Source organism: Fusarium pseudograminearum, chromosome 3 (assembly GCF_000303195.2).
Source record: "Fusarium pseudograminearum CS3096 chromosome 3, whole genome shotgun sequence".
NCBI lineage: Eukaryota > Fungi > Ascomycota > Sordariomycetes > Hypocreales > Nectriaceae > Fusarium > Fusarium pseudograminearum.
This window is the reverse complement of record NC_031953.1, coordinates 6,215,654-6,232,372: the sequence shown is the minus strand read 5'-3', so window position 1 is coordinate 6,232,372 and position 16,719 is coordinate 6,215,654. Positions and strand designations below refer to the sequence as shown.

Sequence of the window (16,719 nt, the reverse complement as noted above, 5' to 3'; positions counted from 1 at the left end):
AAAATGCTTTAGTAGTTATACAGTTCTTTTAAGTCTTTTTTTTTTTTTTTTGGTATTAAAATGAACTTCCACTTACCCCCATTGCGCCGCCTTTCATAGAATCGTCGTCGTCTGAGGGTGGGGTATACTCGTACTCGTCCATCAGGCGCCCTACGAGTGTTGTGTAGCTAGGGGCAAACGGCCATTCGGTCCACGCCTTGATGATGTCAGCCCAGTGCTGTTCCGTCACGCATCTCGCGGCCAGAGCACCGTGTCTCGTTAGAGGCGAGCCACCCTGTGCTGGGTCGTAGATGGAAGCTACACCGGGTGCTTGATCGCCGAAACCAGGCCACAGACCATCCATCGCGTCGGGGACGGGAAGAAGCATGTGCTGCCACCAGTAGCGCAGCATGGTATCTGAGATGGTACCGTTGCGGGCATCAGGGCCGTGCTGGCGAATGTACTTGTTCATGGCTTTGGGTTGGAGGTCGAGAAGAGCGCAGGGCATATTGGGAAAGAACTCCTTGGCGTGCGTGGCGAGCGGTTCGAAGGGGCGACGATCCCAAAATAGGATGGGATCCTTTTGCTTGAAGAGCTGGTAGTTGTCACGAACCATTGCCCATTCTTTCCGTGTGTTCTTCTTGATGTTATCGAGACGCGCATCGAACTCCGCTTCGGCCTCGGGGAGCTTGGATGGTGATTTGAAGCCGAGTTTCATGAGGCGATCGCGCTCTTGCAAAAGTTCGAGGTAGAGCGTTGAATCCGCGTCGTCGTACTTTTGACGGAAGCGCAGCGCTTTGAGACGATCAGATGGCAAAGTTGTGTCTGAGCTTTCAAATGCCTTTTCGGTGTCTATGAGCTCTTGGCGGAAAGGTCGACTGTGGATAGGGCGCTCAACGCCTGCGAGAGGTCGGCCTGCATACTCGCGGTTTGCAGTGAGGTTCTTGTAGATGGCTGTTTCACGGCCAGAGGGCATGGTAAGGCCAGCTTTCTCCATGCGGTCGAGCGTGCGATATCCTGATTCCATGTTGATCCACTCGTCGCGGAGTTCGTAGCGATCTTCGATCTCGGTGTCGTGGCCTGCGACTTCGTGGAGCCATTCGAGGGCGAGTTCAGCTTCGAAAGCACTGCGCCTGCGACGGATTGAGCTTCGTGGGAGGAGTCTGCGCTTGCCATCGTTGGAAATCCAGATGAGCATGCGCACAAGGCCGTATTGTTGGAAGAGAGAAGCAGTGCGAATACTGGACATGAGCTGGTAGAGAACCATTGTGCTAACACATTCGAACATCTGGTACTTCTTGGGTGGGCAATAGGACAGGTTGACGTTGACGAGTAACGTATCATTGCGCTCTGGCTCGGCATCGGGTTTGCGAATTTCTTGTTTGATGTGGTTTTGGAGCACCTCTTGAAGTTCTTTCCAGAGGATACCTGCCTTGGGTACGACTTCGACACTGGGTTTGTTGAGGAAGTCGCCGAGGAAGGGCTTGTAGAGATCGATATCAGGTTCCATGAGGATATGTTTTCGAGGCTGGACTATTTCGTGCAGAGTCTTGCTCCATAGACCGGCGCCGGGGTTTATATCGACGAGATCGCAACCGCGATGGCGTTGGAGGGAGGGACCGATATAATTGGCGACATCATCTAAACGATTTACGTGATGAGCAAGGGAATCACTCGGGGCAGCCAGTAGATAAACTCACCACAAAGGTCTTGACTAACGATATTAACACGATGTTTATCTCCAACCGCATTCTTCTTCTTCTTCCCCATCATATTAACCCAAAGTCCTGTATCACTAAGCTGCTCTGCTAATTCATTGTATGGGATGAGCTTGTCGTTGAGGGCTCGACTTGCGGCGTATCGGAGTTGGAGTTGACCTTTGACAGGTAACTTCGTGCGCGGGAATGGCCGCGCAAGCGTTGACCGCGCATGTTGCCGAGCGATGAACATTTGGTTTGGAACGTTGGTTATGCTTCAAACGTACAGCGGGCATCGAAGGTGGGATGATGACATGCCTGGATACAAGTTTGGAAATTCTAGGTTTTGCCGCGATTGACCGCTGCGATTAGATGGATAAGATAAGATTAAACTAGGATGTTCAAGCGGGGGTTTAATGAGCACACATGCAAGAGAGTCAATGACTTGGATGCACAATACCTTGCTTTTACTTCAATCATATTCTGCATTTCATATGTAAGAGCTAATCATGGTGAGAACTACATTATTACCCTGTGGAGTTGGTGTAAGCAAGCTAGGGATTAAGTGACGACGTTTTGTTGTAACTTCGAAGCTTTAATGTACTATCGCGAACTCAACGTTCCACCACCAAATTAATCTTCAAATCTTACAAAGGAACCTTCTCTTGATCTCTTACGAGACTCTAAGAATCATGATTGTGATAGCCAGCGCCAGTGCATTTAAACAATTCCAAGCTTACAACCTATCAGAGATATAGCTTACCCTACACTAATTGACCAGTGTCTTGAAGCTGTTGTACGCAAAGTACCGTTAACGCCCACGGTTTAGATAGTAACTTATATATCAACATTTCTTCCATTTCATTCCCACTCCAGGATGCCCAAGCTACAAGATAAATAAAACTCCACGAGACGCCGCCATGCTGTAAGAGACAATTCTGGAAACTCGCTGCCTCCCAAACCCCCTCCGCCTTGTGTATCTACGACAAGTGACTGCTGTAACTCGATTCATATCTTCATCATGCACCTTCGCTACCAAACTCGTTGGTCCACTCGATCTGCCTTGCGATATCGTCCTTGGATACAGTTGGATGCGAGTCGTCCAGCGCCATCTCAAAGTCCTTGAGCTGCACGTCTGGAGCCAGTAGTTCCTCCGATGAAACGTCGTCGTACGTCATCTCAATCTTTTCTGGGTCGCCGGGCGAGCAAGGCGTCAACATGCGCTTACCATCTTTCATAACCTAGAAGTGTTAGTGGGAATTGAGTTTGCACAATTGAGTCAGACTTACAGCCTTGAAGTGGGTGGCTTGTAGAATCTTTCGGACAGGCCTCATAAGGGCAGATTGAACCACGTTGGCGATATCACTACCGGACATTCCTTCCGATTTAGAAGCAAGAACGTTGTAATCGGCCGCCACGAGAGCAGTGTCGGTATCGCCAATGGCCAGCTTAAACATGCGTGCTCGTCCATTTTGGTCGGGAAGACCAATATGCACACGACGCTGGAATCGTCGTCGAATAGCAGCATCGAGTTGCCAGGGAATATTGGTGGCTCCCAGAACTAAAATACCCTTGCTGTCGTTGCCCACACCGTCCATTTGAACCAGAATCTCGGTCTTTATACGACGTGAAGCCTCGGACTCGCCCTCACCACGGGGACCGCACAGGGCATCGATCTCGTCGATGAAGATAACCGAAGGCTTATTTTCGCGCGCCATAGAGAAAAGGAGCTTGACCAACCTGCGCAAGATTTGGTTAGATACAGCATGTCACTAATCGCTGCGGGGAAAGCTCACCTTTCACTCTCACCCATCCATTTGCTGACCAGATCGGAACTGCTGATACTGAAAAATGTACTGTTCGCTTCTGTCGCAACAGCCTTGGCGAGGTAACTTTTACCTGTACCTGGAGGACCGTACAACAGGATACCCTTCCACGCCTGTCGCTTGCCCTGGAACAGACTGGGGAACTTGATGGGCAGCACAACAGCCTCCTTTAACGTCTCCTTGGCACCCTCAAGACCAGCGATATCTTCCCACCGCACGTTGGGCCTCTCTTGGAGAATGGCACCCGACAATGCGTTGCGCAACTTTTTGCTATCGTCGTCCTCGCCTGCTGCAGGCTTGCCCTTGCTAGTGGAGGCACCGTTAGCGCCCATAGCGGACTTGCCATTGCCATTTGCGCTGGGATCGTTCTCGTTGGCGAGGAATTGCTTGAGCTTCTCTGCGCGGTCGAGGTAGGTGGCCATCTTCTCCTGCATGGTGACTTTGAGAGCCTTATTCTTCTCCCACTTGAGCGCCTTGACCCAGAGTTCCATGGAGGACATGTAGAGGTCGAAGGCCTTTTGGTACTCCTTGTTGTGGTCGGCCGTGATGGCCTTTTGCACCTCTGCGATGGCGCGGTCGCGAAAGTTGGTCGACATGGTGACGTTGGTCGATCGAGGAGAAACGTGGGGGAGGGGGGTTTTGTTCGAACGTCAGAGGGCGAAGGCGTCGTCGGGTCTTGTGCAACTCCCCAGCGGGATTAGGAGGTGGCAAAGGCGAGGACCGAGTAGTAACGGTCACTTGCAAAGGCTCAAGTCGTTATCGAGATGGTGGAGGGTTTGGTTTGAGGCAACAGTCAATTGCGCTGGGCGGGCTGTACAGTACTGGGACCGATTGGCGGGGAAACATGGCCCAGATCCATATGGAACTGGTAACCTACAGATGCTTATAGCGGGGCAGAGAGGGGCTGCACAACCTTTGGTCTATCGTTTCTCGATGACTTGGCAGTTGAGACGATAACTCAAGAGAAATACTAGGACGATTCAAAATAGGCAGAAGTGTTTCTACCTGCTTAGCGATATTTTACCACATTTTACATCATCACTCATCAGCTTCCAATCACCATGTCAGACCCCCAAGCGCAGCTCCAGGCTCTGTCTGAGGACTTCCAGAAGCTTCAAGGCGGTATGTTCAATTCAATCTCTGTGAGCAAAAGACACGTGCTAATGTGCCAAATAGAAATGCAGAGCGCTATTGAATCGCGACAAAAGCTAGAGGGCCAGAAGCAGGAGAACGTTGGTGTGCAACAGGTTGGTCATCTTGACATAAGCATCACCCAAAAATTCTAACCCAAAACTCAGGAGTTTGAACGGCTACAAGAGGGCGAGACCATCTACAAGCTCTCTGGTCCCGTGCTACTCAAGCAGGACAAGTTCGAGGCCGAGAACACAGTCAAGGGCCGTCTAGACTACATTGGTAGTGAAATGTGAGTGTCATTCCTTTTCCAAGGTTGTACCCTTGTCTGACCCGATTTAGCAACCGGCTAGAAGACACAATCAAGGAAACCCAAGGGAAGCTCGAGAGGAAGAGGACAGAGATTATTCAGCTTCAACAAAGCGCCCAAGCAGCTGCTCAAGGAAAGGGCAAGGAAGCATCCAAGTAATTTCACGAAAAGAGGGACACAGGAATGGGTTAAACAAAAATAGACCATGAGTTGAGTTATATTTCTACAAAAACATTGATGAAGATAATGCAGATTAGATAAATACCCGGCACCTTGAAAATGCCGCGCTAAATGATACCAGTGGGAGAGTCGTCCGTCCAAAAAACGCCAGTCGTGATTCGTGAAGTGATCTAGTTGATCGTCATGATGCTGAAGCCCCAGGGAACGCCCATGTTCTTATGTTCCAGAGCGGCGCTTGGTGAGAACATAAAGTCTTGCTTGTCGTCAGCGGCAATGGGCTGGGGTGTCGCGGCGTCTTCATCAGCGTCCATGGCAGCGATGATAGCCTCAGCAATGTCGCTTTTCTTCAAACAATTCTCGAACACGTTGTCGCCCTCGATAAGGCTCTGCATCAAAGCTCGCTGGTCACTTTCGGCGAACAACTGGGCCTCGCGGTTGAGGACGCCATAGTTGACCTTCTCGCCCGTCTGCGCCAGACGCTGGAAGATGATTGTGAAAGCAGCAATGGCCTGGGCCACGATGCGGGCCTTTTGTTTTGAGCTGAGATGCGCAAAGAACTCGGATGTCTCTTGCTCTAGGAGCAATTGTGTGTTTGTGTCGAAGATGGATTGAAGGATGCGGTGGAGGATGTTACGGCAGCTGAGGTCAAGGTCGGGGCAGACATCGAGCTCAAAGACAGACGAGATACTGCGGAGGATACTGGACAGGGCGTCGAGAGGGGAGAGGTCGTTGGGAAGAATGACGTGCCCTTGATCGACTGTGAAGATCTCGACGGCAGTGTTTACGGCGGCTATGCATGTTAGTTTGTTGATCTACAGGGCGCGTTCGTCGTTACGTACATCCGCGGGCAGCATTGATATTGAAGGGCTTGACCTCGGCAGCGGACACGGTGGAGTTGTTCTTGATGGTATCCATGTTGTTGTTGTTGTTGTTGTTGTAAGTGATGTAGAAGGTAGCGAGTTGAGGTATGAGATGAGATATGATAAGGTATGATGAACTCGGAACGAATTGAGATTGTCTTTATAAATTCGAGATTAAATGCTAAATAATTGAGCACGAGACCTGGGAGAGGCTGGTTTTTAAACTCGATCGCCCCTTGGAAAAACTTTACTTAGATGCCCAACACGTTGAGGATCCGACATATCCTGGCACTCATAATAAGTTCCTCATGGCCACGCCGTGGTCAATGCCCCCTTACCTGAGGTGTCATGGGCGTGGATAGATGGGCCGATGACCGTGGGACCATTGGGGGCCTCTCTCACCGTGGGATGACCGACTGGGTGTAGTGCGGCGATAAAATGCGACGCAATCATGATCATGGTCATGATGACCCCAACCCAAGAGTTTGTTTTGGGTTGTTGAGATGCACATCTCTTGGTACTCGCGTCGTATCAGTCATGATTAGATCCCGCTACCAAGTTTGGAGTCTAGGCGTAGGATTGGAATCTGCATCTACCGTCGGTCCTACAGTTCCCGTCTTGTCGTATTTCCTGTTGCGGTAGTCTCATTATAGGGATGGCGATCCGAGTTCCCCGAACCCAGCTTGATGCTTCCAATACATGGATGAAGGGTGTATTTCCAAGGCGAATTGTCCCGATTTTGACTGTAAGTTATCGGAATAAATCGGAAGAGCGACAAAGACAAGCTCTTGGAAGGCCTCAAATTACTGAGGAACCTTGCCAAGGAACTTTCGGCTCGGTGAGACAGAAAAGGGAGCGCATTACATGGAGATTGTAATTGTACGATTCTCATAAAGAAAACACGCCATCAGTCTATGCATGATACAGAAAGTGTGGCAGTGCCTTCTGAGGCGTTTAGCCACACCTCGAGAGATGTTTCATCGTTTTGGCTTATGTGCATATACTCCGGTTCGTCATTCTATACCGCATAAAACCATTTCCTTCCCCGCCATTGGGCATGGAGGGGCAATCAAGGTACCGACACCTGCCATGAAGGCGCTACGCGTCGTCACAGGACCTGACCCATTGAATTCCATCTTCATACTCAAGTTTCCCATCTCCTTCTCCAGGCAACCTCTTAAAGTTGTCGCCTAACAAGCCACGCGGCACTTCAACTTGACAGCCATGAACTTGTTATAAGTGTTTCTTACGACTCTGCGACAGTCACCTACCTACCAATCATCATCTCATCCCGGTCTTTCAAGATGGACTCCAGAATAGCGATGCGGCCGACTCGGCCCCAAACCGTCAAAGAGCTTGTTGCTCAGGCCGAGAATTTCAGCTTCAATACGAACATCCCTTTCAAACACTGGATGCGTGCAGCGGAAACGCTGTACCAAGAGGTTAGCATTTTCTATCAACCCTATGACATGCCAACTAATTTATCCAGGCTTCTTTTGCGGTTTCAGACGGCGACTTCGGACGAGCTTACATGATGCTGTATCGACACTCCCTCCTTATCCTCAAATATCTTCCGACACACCCGCAGTTCAAGGAGCCCGATAACAAGAAAGCCTACATAGTGCTATCGAAGCGCATTCAGCGCGTGATCCAGGATCTTGAACAGCTCAAACCCGAAATCGAGAATGCCGTCAAAGAGTGGGAGCGAATGGCGCTTTCGCCAAAGGCAGCTATTGAATCATCGGACCCTCCGTCACGATACGAACAATTCGCAGCTCGCGATCCAACATTGTCTGGAAATGCTAGGATTCTAGATGCTTCCGATCATCAGGACCTGGCAGTTGATCTCGCACAGAGGGAATTGACACGGAGAGATACCGTGAGAAGGACGACGAGACATTCTGGCATTACCGACGAAGACATTATGTCGAGAAGAAGAGGGGGTAAATGGGATCAATGGGATGGCGTGCGAATCGGAGACGATGAGGATCTACGGCGGCAGATGGAGGCGACTAGGCATGCCCTCGACTCGGCGCATGAGAGACGCAACGACGACGATTTCCGACCGACGTCGCACACATACAACTACCCATCTATCTCCAGACCTCGACCGGTCGAGTACGAGAGAAGCACAACACCGACAACTCCATCTATACAGCCGAGTCGACCGCCTAAGGAACCTGTTGCTCTGCCTCCCAAAGAACCCTTGCATCCGTCTCTATCACAACCGCTTCCCCCGAGCCTTCCACAAAAGGTACCTCTATCAGGATATGCACCTCTTATACCATCTCCGTCACCTCAAACTGCCGGTGATCGACCCGAGGTTCCTCGCAAAGAGGCGCTCAGCCCAACTGGAGACACTGGCCCACCAGCGATTCCCCAGAAAGAACGTCTCACATTTAAGCCAGGCGCATACCTTGAGAACGGCGATCCAATTCGATCTCTCTTCCTACCGAAAAACCTCCGACAGAAATTCCTCGACATCGCTGCTGATAACACGCGTCGTGGACTCGAAATGTGTGGCATGCTGTGCGGAACGCCTATCAACAATGCGCTGTTTGTCAGGTGTCTCTTGATCCCCGATCAGAAGTGCACGTCGGATACATGTGAGACAGAAAATGAAGAGGTCATGTTCGACTACTGCATGGGTGAGGACTTGCTTCTTTTGGGGTGGATTCATACGCATCCGACACAGACATGTTTCATGAGTTCACGAGATCTCCATACTCATGCTGGATACCAGGTTATGATGCCTGAGAGCGTGGCTATTGTGTGCGCGCCAAAGTTCCAACCTTCGTAAGTTATCGCTATCAATTGTTGTCGGCATAAGCTAACAAATCAAGGTATGGAATCTTTCGCCTAACCCACCCTCCAGGGTTGGACCACATCCTGAACTGTAACCATCAGGATACATTTCACCAGCACTCGATTGACAACATCTATCGCGGGGCGGGTCAACCTACGGGCCATGTATATGAAAGCGATAAGTTGGACTTTTATGTACACGATCTGCGAACCAAATAGAGGAATTGTCACGGTCATCAAGAATGAACGGGGTGGACATGGAGGACGGCCATGCATGCATAGCGCTGGAGTTTTACAGGTGATGGGGTGCTTGTTTTAACGCAGTAGACTTGATAAAGACAAGATATGACTCTGATCAATGGCTTAGAAGTTCCGGTGCGACAGACATGATCTGCGAGTTGATGGCAAGTGAGTTGTGAACTAAGAAGATTGGTTCGTCCACAGTACTTGCGCCTGCGACATTTGTCAAACAGTGCAATACAGTACAAGACAAAGTAACTCAGTGGAGCTCGACGATCTCTCTCGTCCCGCTGTGGAGGCCAGCTTGAGATTGCACCCCCAGCTCTGTCGGCAGTAGAGGGCCTCTTGTTCTCTTTCCTTCCTAGCTTAGCTTAGGACTAGGGTGGGCGCACCGATAGTCTAGGTTAGTTGTGAGACCTGAAAGGGCTGATGATGAACATGCAGGGTAGCGATCAGCAAGCTGAGGATGTGAACTCTCCATCTCCCTTGACCGGGTGAGTGGGTTAGGAATCGAGATAGGATCTAGCAGGGAATTTTTCTTCGGGTTAGTTAGTTGGTAAGGTATGGAGACGGACACAGAGAGAGAGAGAGATAAGAGAGAGCCTTGATGTTGATGTTGATTCTGCATACATACCATCACAACAAAGTCAATGTCAACCCCAGACTTAACTATAGCCAAACTACCGGAAATTTTACCAAGACAATTCCTCATTCTCCTCAACCAACGACGACAAACCACGTCATTGTCTCTCCCTCTTCTCCCTCACCTCGATTCACGACACGGCAGCACAAGATGCAGTCTATTCCCAAAAGGGTCTTTCAGCTGTGATGCAACTGACCATTCAGGTTCGAGCTGATTACACGAAAAAAATGAAGAGTAATCCACAGTGTCTCAGTTGGCACAAGAGTGATCGTCACGGAGAGCTGAACAAAGTGCCGGTAACTAGTCTGACTAGTGCGGTGCAGATCTTGGGACGGGAGCGATGGATGGATAGAGCCAAGGGAGGGTCGGACCGCTGGAGAGTTCTGAGCTTGGGGATTATGTTTGTTTTGGTAGTGATAGATAAATGATGTAGGGAGAAAGCATTGAGGTATTGAAGGATGTAATGGCAATTGAAACCAGGCATAAATGAATGAGTCTTGTTCACCTACTCAATCGCTCAGATATCGATCCATGTCTCATCTATCAAGACAAGATCTCAGACAAAGCGGAGAGTTATGTACATAGGGAAGATCACCCACCGCTAATATGTACAGTGCCAAATCCGCCCTACTCTCAAGCAACCTCCTCCTCATCTCTATCTCAGGCCAATAGTCTGACTACCTATCCACCGGCATCTGATTGACCCGGTGACCTCAAAAGATACAGTACAAAGTGGCGCCGCCCTAGACCAGGAGGTCAATGCAGATCTGCCCTTGTTGATGCAGAGCTTGCATCACGAAAAAAAGCTTGGAGCTTCGCGTGTGCACACCCATCTGCTCTCCGACTCCGCGCACGCTGATCACCGCATTGTCTTGTCCAACCATCTGCACCGGGGAGGAAATACTGGAATGATAATGTCTCACTTGTGGGAGATAGCTGGGTAGCTAGCTAGCTAGCTAGCATTTGCTGCGAAGAAAAGGCAAGCCATAAAGATGAGCTCACGCCCACTTACTTCACTCTGCTCGTAGTCGCTTTCTCAGTAATCGACAATAAACATGGCGTCAAACCAAGTAAAGAACGGCGCTGTTGCCTCGAATGGGTATGGCAAGGAAAAGTCCCCCTCTTCAGCTTCTTCAAGCCAGAAGAATGAGGTTCCTGCCCCGCCTCACAACAAGAGTGAGGGTCTGGTCAAGAGCATCAAGAAGCTCCGCCTGGCTTCAAAGAGACCTCTTCCGACAGAGATGGGCGATGGATCGTACCGACAGGTTGCGACTCGTCCAGGATTGAAGCAAGATGTTCGTCGTCTTCGCGGAAAAGGTGAGTGAGCTAGTGGATGTGAGATCAACGAAGCAAGAGTGGTGAATGCTAACAAGAAACAGATCTCAAGACATTGCTCGAAATCATCTCAAGTAAACTCAAGGGTGAGATGCAGCAGGATGACAAGACCATGATCATGGAGCGAACGATTCAGCTGGTTGCAAATTTGAGCGATCATTCCAAAGTCCAGGAGGCTTTGACGAATAGCTTCATTGCGCAGCTCTGGAACTCGATTGATCACCCGCCTATGCTGTACATGGGAAACAAGTATCGTTTCCGCCAGCCTGACGGATCGTGGAACGTGAGTTATCACCGATTGATCCTGGGGCAAGTAGTTGACTGACCTGTGTAGAACCCTTATCTTCCCCAGCTTGGTGCCGCTCGAACACCATACTCGAGAACAGTGCGCCCCAAGGGAATGAACCTGGGCGCTCAGCCTGACCCGGAGGCCATCTTCGAGTCTGTCTTTGCGAGAGGTATTTTCCGCAAGAACCCGAACAATGTGTCGAGTATTCTCTGGTACTGGGCTACCATTATCATCCATGGTATGTCTCCTTCGCTCTTAATGCATCTCAGGCAGTGGCTAACAAAACGCAGACCTTTTCTGGACAAACACCAAAGACCCAGACCAGAACGACTCATCCTCATACCTCGACCTCGCCCCTCTCTACGGCTCAACCGAGAAAGACCGTGACTCGATCCGTACATTCAAGGATGGCCAGCTCAAGCCCGACTGCTTCGCTGACAAGCGTCTCATCGGCAACCCTCCCGGTGTTCCCATCATCCTCATCATGTTCAACCGCTTCCACAACCACGTCGCGACCAACCTTGCCGATATCAACGAAGGCGGTCGCTTCAGCAAGCCTGGCGCTCACCTCGACGCCGAAGCCGCTGCTGCCGCGTGGAAGAAGCGTGATGAGGAGCTTTTTGAAACCGCCAGATTGGTCACGAGTGGATTGTACATCAACATCACTCTCATTGACTACGTGCGCAACATCATCAACTTGAACCGTGCTGACACTACTTGGACTCTCGATCCTCGCCAGGAGATGGGTGTCTCTGTTGGTACCAAGAACCTTTCCGAGAGCGGTACTGGAAACGTTGTTTCAGCCGAGTTCAACCTCTGCTACCGCTGGCACTCATGTCTCTCGGAGATGGACGAGAAATGGGTTGAGGATTTTTACACTGAACTTCTCGGTGAGAACTACGGCCCCATGAACCTGCAGACCATGATGAGGGCTCTCAAGGCATTCGAGGCAACAGTCGCCGAAGAGCCTTCCGAGCGTACCTTTGGCGGCTTCAAGAGAGGCCCCGACGGCAAGTTCAATGATGATGAGCTTGTTGAGGCACTCGCCACGGCGATTGAACAGCCTGGTGGTGCTTTCGGTGGTCGTAACGTACCACGTATCATGAAGCCCATCGAGATGCTGGGTATCATGCGCGGTCGCAAGTGGAACTTGGCTGGTTTGAACGAGTTCCGAAAGCACTTTGGTCTCAAGGCGTACGATACCTTTGAGGACATCAACTCGGATCCTGAAATCGCTGATGCTCTGCGAAACCTGTACCAGCACCCCGACTTCGTCGAACTGTACCCCGGTATCGTCGCAGAGGAGGCAAAGACACCTATGGTTCCCGGTGTTGGTATCGCTCCCACGTATACAATCTCCCGAGTGGTTCTCTCGGATGCTGTGGCTCTTGTTCGTGGTGACAGGTACTACACTATTGACTACCATCCCCGCAACCTGACCAACTGGGGTTATAAGGAGGTTGACTACGACCTCAACATCAACCATGGTTGCGTCTTCTACAAGCTCTTCCTCCGCGCATTCCCTCAGCACTTCAAGGGTAACTCTGTATACGCTCACTACCCCATGGTGATCCCCACAGAGAACCACAAGATTCTCACCGACCTGAAGCGCGTGGATCGTTTCGATTTCAGCCGTCCTGCACCCACAGCCACACGTATCAACATCGTGGGCTACAAGGCGGCTAAGTACATCTTGGAAGACCAGACCAAGTACCGCGTCTGCTGGGAGGAGGGCCTCAAGCACCTCATGGGCGAGGGAGGAGGTCGCTTCATGCTGTCTGGCGACACAGCACTGCACGCACAGCAGCGCAAGTGCATGGGTCGTCTGCTGTACAACGATACCTGGCGCAACGCGGTTAAGTCGTTCTACTCGACAACAGCCGAGATGCTTCTGAAGGAAAAGTCGTACACGCTCGCGGGCAAGAAGCAGGTCGATGTCGTGCGCGACGTGGGCAACGTTGCACACACACACTTTGTCGCGAGGATGTTCAACCTGCCTCTCAAGACGAAGCAGAACCCCAAGGGTGTCTTTTCGGAGCAGGAGCTGTACATGATCCTGGCGGTTATCTTTGTTTGCATCTTCTTTGACATTGATCCTGCCAAGTCTTTCCCTCTGAGACAAGCCGCCAGAGAGGTTGCACAGCAGCTGGGTAAGATTGTGGAGATGAACGTCAAACTGGCTACCAGCGTTGGCATCAAGGGACTGTTCACCAGCAAGCCCAACAAGAACGATGACCCGCTTGCTGCGTATGGTGAGAACATGGCCAAGGGTCTCAAGAAGGCTGGTCTGAGCATTGATGACATCGTGTGGAGCCAGATCTTGCCCACCGCTGGGGCTATGGTGCCGAATCAGGCTCAGGTGGTAAGTCGAGTTCTATTTCGAGATTGGCGAGAGAAGTATCGGCTAACAAATTGTGTGTAGTTTGCTCAAACCTTGGATTGGTATCTTTCGCCTGCTGGTGAGAAGTATCGCCCTGAACTTCATCGTATTGCCGCTCTAGAGACAGGCGACGAGACGGATGCTCTTCTGCTCGGTTACGCGATGGAGGGTATTCGTATGGCTGGAACATTCGGACTGTACCGAGAAGCCACAACGGCGGATGTCATCCAAGAAGATGACGGACGTGAAGTACCCGTCAAGGCTGGCGACAGGGTCTTCGTTTCCTTCGTCACTGCTGCCAAAGACCCCAACATCTTCCCCGACCCCGAGGAAGTCGATCCTCGTCGGCCGCTGGACTCGTATATCCACTATGGCGTAGGCCCACACGCATGTCTTGGAAGGGACATCAGCCAGGTTGCGCTGACGGAGCTATTCAGAGCCCTGTTCAGGAAGAAGGGCCTTAGGAGGGTGGCGGGTGCGCAGGGAGAGCTCAAGAAGGTGCCTCGACCTGGTGGTTTCTTTGTGTACATGACGGAGGACTGGGGTAGCATTTGGCCGTTCCCTACAAGTATGAAGGTGACTTGGGATGAGTAAGGATAAAGTATGAATGATATCATGGATTTGTTTAGTAGTAGTAATTAATATTTTCTTTGTCCGTCATGAGTTTGTGGCAGTGGCTGGTGCATTGACTGATTGAATGAATGTAGCAGGGGGGTCCAATACCTGCACCGTCCCTGTAGCAGGTGATGATCCCGGGCACCCTCGCCTCTGTGAGGTCAGGCCTCCTCCAGCCTCGGTCAGCAATTTTATCAACTGGAGCCTCCTGAGCTGAACCCCCTAAATGCATCTTTCCAGGTGCCGCACTGCCGAGCAGCGACTCCATCGGGTCGATCAATTGGTCAATGAACTACTGATCTAAACCGCTTTCGGCAAAGAGGGTTCGTTCTAAATGTTTCACGATCCGTTTCCCTGCGCTTCTGCAAGGAACACGATTGGAGTTGATCATCTGGTCTTGAACGATGAAGGATAAATAAATTGTATTTCTAGCCAAGACTTTCCTCCTCTTTTTCTAAAGATATTTACTGCTTGCATCTGCACTTTCCAGCCTTGCTGTGCTTACGTTCCTTTTCTTCTATTTTTATTGCTTACAGCCGCGCTGTACGACCTGACCGCAGTCATTCACTGCCTTTGTTGCCAAGTCCCTGGAGGATATTTAAATACCCTGTTTTCACTCTCTTTACCACTCAAACCACCATCATCACCACAAACACTCTACTCTATACTCGACACTATGAAGTTCATCACTCTATCCGCCATTCTCGGCCTCGCTGGTGCCTCAGCGGCTGCCCTCACCGCAGTCCCCATCATTGAGAAAATCGCCCCCAAGTCAAAGAGCTGCCCCTCTGGAAACAAAGACTGCCGCACCGCCGAACAAGCTGCGCCTTTCCTCATCAATGCCTTCAAGGACTACGACATTTATGACACCAAGATGATGGCCGCTGTACTTGCCCTCATGGCTTTCGAGTCGGGCGACTTCCAGTACAAGCGCAACCAAGTCCCCGGCAGACCCGGCCAGGGTACAGCCAATATGCAGATGCCCAACTACAACCTCCTCTACGCAAAGTCCATCCCTGAGCTCGCATCCAAGTTTGAGGGTGTCGACTCGGTGGACGGCATGTCGGATGACGACCTCAACAAACTGCTCGACGCTGTTACCGTCGACAAGTACAACTTTGCCTCTGGTGCTTGGTTCCTTGCTAAGCAGTGCAAGCAAGATGTGAGGGATGCCTTTAAGACGGATGCCGATGCGGGCTTCAAGGTTTACATCGAGGAGTGTGTTGGTACTGAGGTCGAGCCCAGACTGGAGGTCTTTGGTGTCGCCAAGGAGGCCTTTGGACTGTAAACGATGGAATGGGTCGGTTTGATATCTGTTGGGCAGATGGAACGTGTTTATGCAGCATTTCTTTTCTACAGCCTCTTTCGTAAATAGCACTCTTGACGATTCTATTTACTTTTATACCACCATTTTTCCTCAGTTCAATTTCAGTGGGCTGTGCTTTATGATATCGCACAGCTCTACATTGTAATGTAGTGATTTCATAGTCCTCTCTGACTAATTTTTTATCCTTTGGATATGCAACGGCAGTTTCTGTTAAGCTTACTTTCATGCTTTTCAACGCCACAGTACAGTCAGACTGAGTGATCAGTAACATCAAGTCATCTGCTAAGTGGTAATGGTGACGCCTAGAATCCTTCCGTAAAATAAGTAGAGCCTGACCTTGTTTGTCACCAGAAGTTCCATTTTAACGGTATCGTATAGACAACTGAAGATGACATGATATGGAGTACCTAGACACATCAATAAAAGGCCCGATATGCATTTGACTGATGTTTCAATGGCTGAAACTCCTATCTGTATGTTTTATGTCTTTTTGAAAAATGCTTACTGGTAATCAACGAGCTTGGCTAACAAGACAATCCCTACAGCGTAATAGCTATCCAAAAGACTAAGTTTAATACAGATCTTGGACTAAGGATTGCATAACGCCAAGGAAGAGAGCAAAAGTATAAGTGAATAGTACAATTTCTAGAGAGTTTACAGTGTTTTGGTCTATAACAGACGTAGCAGAGTTCCTCAATGACCATCCAGTGTGTAATGGATCGTGCTTGCTCGCCAACATACAGATATTAGCAATGATCGACCATAAATAACAAAACCCTCGCGCCACAGCCCGCCAAATACCTATATATAAAACGGCAAGCGATATTTTTTCAATAGTCTTGGTTTAGAGTTTGTCGGCGTCAGCGGGCTGAGCGCTACGCCAACGACGCCAGTATTGTGCTGTAGGAATACCAAATTAACATGAAACGTAAAGTAATCTATTCAACTTTCTGCTGACTGGTCTATGAACGGGGATGACGCTGCTAGTGGTAAGTTTGGGTTAGAGAGGTTCAGCTGCGCGCGTTTAGTTCAGATGGTAGATTTCTATGTTTTAAGAGACAGCAGTAACAAGAGCTCTCGTAGTCCAGAGTGTTGATAGATC

The 16,719-nt window shown here is 50.2% G+C and overlaps 7 protein-coding genes across 7 annotated transcripts, besides 2 other annotated features; 4 read left to right on the top strand and 3 right to left on the bottom strand.

The window, feature by feature from the left end:
* Positions 1-55: 55 nt before the first annotated feature.
* Positions 56-1,929, bottom strand: FPSE_10974 (uncharacterized protein; the record flags this gene model as incomplete). Its single annotated transcript, XM_009264091.1, has 2 exons — positions 56-1,620; positions 1,680-1,929. 2 exons carry the CDS (start codon positions 1,927-1,929, stop codon positions 56-58), a joined length of 1,815 nt encoding a protein of 604 aa, XP_009262366.1.
* A 766-nt stretch (positions 1,930-2,695) lies between these two features.
* FPSE_10973 (uncharacterized protein) lies at positions 2,696-4,098 on the bottom strand (the record flags this gene model as incomplete). The annotated part of the gene is made up of 3 exons (XM_009264090.1): positions 2,696-2,917; positions 2,966-3,416; positions 3,473-4,098. 3 exons carry the CDS (start codon positions 4,096-4,098, stop codon positions 2,696-2,698), a joined length of 1,299 nt encoding a protein of 432 aa, XP_009262365.1.
* A 465-nt stretch (positions 4,099-4,563) lies between these two features.
* On the top strand, positions 4,564-5,102 carry FPSE_10972 (uncharacterized protein; the record flags this gene model as incomplete). Its single annotated transcript, XM_009264089.1, has 4 exons — positions 4,564-4,624; positions 4,679-4,749; positions 4,801-4,925; positions 4,976-5,102. 4 exons carry the CDS (start codon positions 4,564-4,566, stop codon positions 5,100-5,102), a joined length of 384 nt encoding a protein of 127 aa, XP_009262364.1.
* A 191-nt stretch (positions 5,103-5,293) lies between these two features.
* Positions 5,294-6,038, bottom strand: FPSE_10971 (uncharacterized protein; the record flags this gene model as incomplete). Its single annotated transcript, XM_009264088.1, has 2 exons — positions 5,294-5,913; positions 5,963-6,038. The coding sequence occupies 2 exons, from the start codon at positions 6,036-6,038 to the stop codon at positions 5,294-5,296; spliced, it is 696 nt and encodes a 231-aa protein (XP_009262363.1).
* Positions 6,038-6,061: a microsatellite.
* Positions 6,062-7,287: 1,226 nt separating this feature from the next.
* On the top strand, positions 7,288-9,007 carry FPSE_10970 (uncharacterized protein; the record flags this gene model as incomplete). Its single annotated transcript, XM_009264087.1, has 3 exons — positions 7,288-7,425; positions 7,473-8,779; positions 8,827-9,007. 3 exons carry the CDS (start codon positions 7,288-7,290, stop codon positions 9,005-9,007), a joined length of 1,626 nt encoding a protein of 541 aa, XP_009262362.1.
* A 1,597-nt stretch (positions 9,008-10,604) lies between these two features.
* Positions 10,605-10,632: a microsatellite.
* Positions 10,633-10,726: 94 nt separating this feature from the next.
* FPSE_10969 (uncharacterized protein) lies at positions 10,727-14,269 on the top strand (the record flags this gene model as incomplete). The annotated part of the gene is made up of 5 exons (XM_009264086.1): positions 10,727-10,988; positions 11,051-11,289; positions 11,341-11,533; positions 11,586-13,657; positions 13,718-14,269. The coding sequence occupies 5 exons, from the start codon at positions 10,727-10,729 to the stop codon at positions 14,267-14,269; spliced, it is 3,318 nt and encodes a 1,105-aa protein (XP_009262361.1).
* A 697-nt stretch (positions 14,270-14,966) lies between these two features.
* FPSE_10968 (uncharacterized protein) lies at positions 14,967-15,578 on the top strand (the record flags this gene model as incomplete). The annotated part of the gene is made up of 1 exon (XM_009264085.1): positions 14,967-15,578. One exon carries the CDS (start codon positions 14,967-14,969, stop codon positions 15,576-15,578), a length of 612 nt encoding a protein of 203 aa, XP_009262360.1.
* Positions 15,579-16,719: the final 1,141 nt, after the last annotated feature.